We start from the raw sequence: 6,000 nt of genomic DNA, 5'->3' as shown, positions 1-6,000 counted from the left end.
CGGGTTTCTTGAAACCCGACTCGACCATAAAAAAGGCAAAGTCGCTCATCTCTAGCTTGGATATATGGTTTGAAAGAGAGGTCAGTGTCCAGAGATGTAGATCTGTGTGTCATCAGCATAGAGGTGATACTGAAAGCCGTGAGATTCTATTATCTGTCCAAGTCTGAAGGTGTAAATGGAGAAGAGCAGGGGCCCTAGGACTGAACCTTGTGGGACACCGACGGATAGGGGGCGCGGTGAGGAGGTGGTGTGCGAGTGGGAGATGCTGAATGTCCAGTCTGTTAGATATGATGCGATCCAACATAGGGCCAAGTCTGTGATACCAAGAGATGAGAGGGTCTGTAGTAATAGGGAATGGTCCACTGTGTCAAAGGCAGAGGACAGGTCCAGGAGGAGGAGGACAGAGTAGTGTCGCTTGGCCTTGGTGGTTAATAGGTCATTGGTGACCTTAGTTAGGGCAGTTTCAGTGGAGTGGCCGTTAGCCAGATTGTAAGCGGTCAAGGAGGGAGCAAGAAGAGAGGTGGGAGAACAGTTCAAGATAGATGTGATGTTCCAGTAGTTTTGAGGCATAGGGGAGAAGTAATATAGAGCGATAGCTAGATACAGAGGATGGGTCAAGAGAGGGTTTTTTGAGGATAGGTGTGATTGAGGCATGTTTAAAGCTTGAGGGGAAAACACCAGTTGTTAGTGATAGGTTGAAGAGATGGGTTATGGTTGGGATGAAGACTGTGGTGAGGTTTGGGATTAAGTGGGATGGGATCGGGTCAAGTGCACAGGTAGTGAGATGTGATCTTGAGAGTGGAGAGTCAATCTTCTGTAATGGTGGAGAAGTTGGTTTTGGAGGAGGAGGGCAGGGCAGTTAGGAGGAAGGGCTCTGGTGGTTGTCGACTAAAACTGTGTCGGATGTTATCAATCTTCTCCTTGAAAAATGAGGCAAAGTCTTCAGCTGAGATGAGTGGGGAGGGAGGAGGTGCTGGGGGGGCGGAGGAGAGAATTGAAGGTGTTGAATAACTGTTTAGGGTTGTGAGACAGGGAGGATATGAGAGATGTGAAGTAGGTTTGTTTTGCTGCAGCGAGAGTGGCCTTGAAAGTAGTGAGGGACTGTTTGAATGTGATGAAGTCCTCATTGGAGTGGGATCTTTTCCATCTCCGCTCAGCAGCCCTGGAAGCTGTCTGTTGATTTTGCGAGCTTTGGTATTTGTGAGAGGGGCAACTGATTCCAAAGCTACAACTATTGTGGTGTTATATAGAGCGGCAGCGGCATCCGCATTGTGTAGGGAACTTATGTATCTAAGAGGAAGAAGGGATTCAGACTGTGAGTGTAGATCGAGGTGTTTAAGATTTCTGCAAGGGTGTGCAAGTTTGTGGGGTGGGATTTGTGGACCTGGAGAAGAGAGGGAAGAGGATGTAAGTAGGTTGTGGTCAGAGAGAGGAAGAGGTGAGTTAGAGAGGCTAGATAGGGAGCAAAGGCGGGTGAAGATGAGGTCTAGTGTGTGGCCATCTTTGTGAGTGGCTGCAGAAGACCATTGAGTGAGGCCGAAGGAGGAAGTGAGGGATAGAAGTTTAGTGGCAGCTGAGAGGGAAGTGTCAATGGGGATGTTGAAGTCACCCAAGATGATAGTGGGGATGTCAGTGGAAAGGAAATGAAGTAGCCAGGTGGTGAAGTGGTCAAAGAAGGTGGTGGCTGGCCCTGGGGGGCGGTAAATGACAGCTAGTTGGAGGTTGGAGGGGGAGAAGATGCGCACAGAGTGCACCTCAAAAGAAGGGAGGGTAACAGAGGGTGGCAGTGGGATTGAGGTGAAGGAGCAGTTATCTGACAGGAGAAAACCAACTCCTCCACCATGCTTGCTGCTGGGGTGGGGGGAGTTGGAAAGGTGAAATCCATCATACGAGAGTGCAGCAGAAGAGACTGTGTCAGAGGGGGTGAGCAAGGTTTCGGTAATGGCGAGGAAGGAAAGTTTGTTAGTAATAAAAAGATCATGGATGAAGGGAAGTTTGTTGCATACAGAGCGAGTGTTCCACAGAGCTCCTGTTAGTGGGACTGGGGAAGCTGGGGCCGGGCGAATGGGTATAAGGTTGGAGTGGTTACGGAAAGTTGTGATAGAGCATGGATAGGAGGTAGAAATGACTGTGGGAATGTGGTGAGGAGGACCAGGATTTGGAGAGATATCGCCAGCAGTGAGGAGGAGCAGAGAGCGTTTTAGCAGGTGGGAGCAGGAGAGGGCATGAGGGGGCTGTCTGTGATTGGAGACAGAAGATTGTGTGTTGAGAAACAGATCTGAGGAAGAGGTGAGATGGATGGGGAGGATTGAAGAAGAGATGAACAGTTCTTTGCTTGGTGTAGGAATTAGGGGGGTTAGCAGAAAGCGAAGGATTATAGAGGTCAGAGTGAAAACAAACAGAAACATTGTTTACGGTGACTATCCAGTTACCTTCAGTTAATTCATATCATCTCACACTTTTAAGACACACACTGATAGGATAAACTGTGCAGACTAAAGTCTTGACAGACTTGTGCTATGCAATATATGTGCTACTAAGTGCATTCAGGTGTGAAGCAGAGGGGAGTGGTCTGTGCTCATCTTTGTCAGACAATTAAGACTGGACCAGATGCATATGATCAAGCCAAAGTAAACAAGGTCATAAATAACATTGGGGTAAAGCAGGGGGTTATGTTGTGAACTCATTTTCTGGTCTGCCTCTGGTTTCTGGTGAGGGAGCTGGTTGTGCTGAGAGAGGAGTTGTGAGTTCTCTTTCTGGGCTCCCTCTGGTGGTGGCAGGAGGTAGTGAAGCTGATCTAATTAACAAAGACCTGCCACCTGATAATGAGGAAGAGAAGTGGACATCTGGAGTCTCAGACTGGATTTAAGACAGCCGACTCCCTATTCCCATGCTGGTGATTTTTTCCTGCCTCAAGAGGTCTTAGTTTCCAGCTCAGCTCCTGACTTCTCAAGCTAAGTTGTCTTTGCTAATGTTCACATTTGACTTGGTTTGGTCTATTCAGTTTTTTGTGTGGTCAGCCAGCCCCGGCTGGGGCTGTGTTGAATTTCCACTCTTATGTCACTGTATGTGCCAGTTTGCTTTTTGTCTCTTATTAGATTGGCCTCTTTTTGCTCTGTTCACAGAATATGCTAGAGTGCTGATATAGTGGGAGAGGTCTAGTGACTTCAGGGTATTTTTTTCTATCAGAAGTGTTGGACATTTTTGCAGGGTTTTTTGGCGTGATTGCAGACAGTATCTTTCCTTTCCTGTCCTTTCTAGCTAGTGTGGGCCCCATCGTTTGCTCAGCCTATTTTCCTAGCTGTGTTCGTGTTTTCATCTTGTCTCACCATCAATACATGTGTGGGGGCTGTCTATTCCTTTGGGGTCTGCTCTGGGGCAGTTTAGATTTCCCCTTTTCTTGCTTTAGGCTTATTTAGTCCTCCGGCTGTGACGAGGCGTCTAGAATCATCGTAGGTATGCTCCACGGCTGCTGTTAGTTGTGTGGTAAGATCAGGGATCTGCAATCCACGTAGTTACCAACCTCTCTGGTTTTCTGTGACTTGGCTTGGTCTTGTTTTCCTCCTCGGTGACCCATTCATAACAGGGTTAGTTGAAAGACATACCGAGTAAGTACTAGGAGCAGAGGTAAGAAGTCTGTGTGGAAAGCTGAGTGACGTACCTGTAGGGAGAATAGATAAATAAACATGCTGGTTAGAGTGCGATGGTGGCAGATGGCAGGGCATAGTCTGTATACATCGTTCTGGATTAATTCATATCACTCACACTTTTAAGATTCACACTTATAGGATACACTGTGCACACTAAAAATAGAAATAAACAACAAAAAAGCTAAAAAAGTGATATAATTAAAATAAAAACAGAGTAAAAACTAATAAAATAAGAAAGGTTTACAAAATAAATGAATAGGGAAAAGTAATAATAAATAAAATAAAAACAAAGTAATAAATAAAAATAAATACCTTAAAAAATAACAATAAATAATAAAACAATTTACATTGTCTGGCATTTCAATCCAGATAAAAGAGAACTGGTTAAACATGAAATATAAGAACTACTGGTCATATTTAAGTGAAATTAATGAAATTAATTCTTCAGATCATTCCGGAAAAGGCTACAGTGAGCACTTCATTATTTTGCATTATTTTCGTAGTTGCCGACACCGCAGTGGGGATAAAAAAAAAAAGAAAAAAAGACAAAGTGTTTTAATTAAGTTTCTAGTGCTCTGACCCTCTTGGTTTTAGCTGCAGAGTTGGATTGAGTTTACTTTAAAATGAAGCAAGTGTCACAGGAGAAGCAGCATGATGACAGACTGGGAATAATGTTCATTTATTATCAGTATGCAAGTGACAAGCTCAAGCCTGCAGTTCACAGTCGTGGCCAATAGAGGGCGCTCCAGCTTATGGTTTTGAATACACTGGTACTGAACAAAGGCTGAATGGCAAAGTCTAGTCTGTCCTCCTCACTGCAATCCTCATCACAACCCAGTTCCTTTTCCCCCCTTCCCATCTCCACATTTTCACTTCCAGCCTCTCCACATCTCCAGATCAATGGATGCATACATCTGACTCTGAGCGCACACACACACACACACTGCTGGTGGACTAGTAACAAGTGAGAGCTTTTAACCTGCTTTTTTTTTTTTTGCAAGCTAAAAGAGGGTTCCATCAGCTCAAGCTGGATTCTTTTCTCCTACTCTTCTTCTCTTTTATTTTTTATTTTTTAATTATTATATTTGTATTTTTTATCGCAGTTTTATCTTTTTGTTTGAATTTGTTCATTGATTTTGTTTTGCAATTTGACTATGGAAATAATTACCAAGATTTCATACCTTGGGATTTCATTCTTCTCCAGGATTTGGGATCTTTTTTGAATTTTTTTTTTTGGATGGATTTCACTCGGACCTTGAGTTAGTTTCTTGGATTTTAGAAGCTTGAGAAGTGCGCAGGACGGAAATTAAAGTTTGTGTGCTATCTATAGGAAAATTACAATATTCTCACCTATCTCCCCCCCCATTTCCAAAAATAACTGAGCTGCTGCCCATGTGTGCGGGGCTCTCGCTGTGCAGCTTTCCGGAGGTGTTTGCTGAAATATGGAGAATTGTCTTGGATTGTTGGCACTACCAAAGCTGCTCTATGTCATCTTCGCCTATACATTGCATTGGCCCCATCTATCACTAGCCGGTAAGTGCTGAATGTATATGAACCTATGGCAAATTTATTCCCTGTGGCACTGTATGCGTCGCCTTCTATGTCTCTCAGGAGCTATTTAATTTCATTTTCTGCACTTTCTTCTTCCTAGAGACAGATTTTTTGGATTGATTTTGTTCTGCATTTGCTGCAGTGTTTTATATAAAGCAAAGAGGTTGAATCCCATACATATTAAAAACCTTCAAAAAATTAAAGGGGGGAGGAATGTCATGCACCTGAAGGTTGGAATGAATACATTGCACCCCTCAGACACCAAAATATAGCTAGGATGTAAGAATGGATATTTCAGACCAATCCCCCCCCCTTCTACGTTAACATGAGCAAGGTGGGTTGGTGGGTTGGTGGTGGGGGGTTGAGGGGGGATAATTGCTCTTATATATTCATATAGTGAAGGTTCAGAGGATCAAGTGTCAAGGTTGCAAATCTTAAGGCTGGAGGTGATGGTGGGGGAGTTGTGTATTGTAAGATGTGATGGGTTAAAGTGCATTGAATAGGTGCAATGTTAAGTCCTATGCGATCGGTGCATGCTTCATGGAGGGAGAGAGCCGGGATTTAATGCTTTGCTGCTGCCCTAAACGTGCATTGCAATCAGATTGCTAGGGGGCTTGTAAAAGTGGTGTTTGGAGAAGGCTGGTGGTAGTATAGGGCTCTGCAATCTCCCACCACTGCGCTGCTATTAGGGTAGGAATAGGCTTATGCCAGTCAATGCCTTCTGCTCTGGAGGGCACAGCTGTGTGTGCTAAGAGGAAATGTCAACCAGTAATAGGGCAAAAAAAAAAAAAAATCCCAG

At 44.3% G+C, this 6,000-nt stretch overlaps 1 protein-coding gene across 1 annotated transcript in view; it reads left to right on the top strand.

Annotated features, from left to right (window-relative positions):
• The first annotated feature begins 4,460 nt into the window (after positions 1-4,460).
• The window catches only part of DCC (DCC netrin 1 receptor), a 1,068,191-nt gene continuing 1,066,651 nt past the window's right edge, over positions 4,461-6,000 (top strand). Inside the window, exon 1 of the mRNA XM_073543872.1 lies at positions 4,461-5,183. Coding sequence (XP_073399973.1) covers positions 5,093-5,183 — 91 coding nt within the window. The 5' untranslated portion in view covers positions 4,461-5,092. The remainder of the gene's footprint in view (positions 5,184-6,000) is intronic.

Source organism: Dendrobates tinctorius, unplaced genomic scaffold (genome assembly GCF_039654945.1).
Source record: "Dendrobates tinctorius isolate UK_male_01 unplaced genomic scaffold, ASM3965494v1 ptg000135l, whole genome shotgun sequence".
In the NCBI taxonomy this organism is placed as follows: domain Eukaryota; kingdom Metazoa; phylum Chordata; class Amphibia; order Anura; family Dendrobatidae; genus Dendrobates; species Dendrobates tinctorius.
This window is presented reverse-complemented; position numbering and strand designations above follow the sequence as displayed.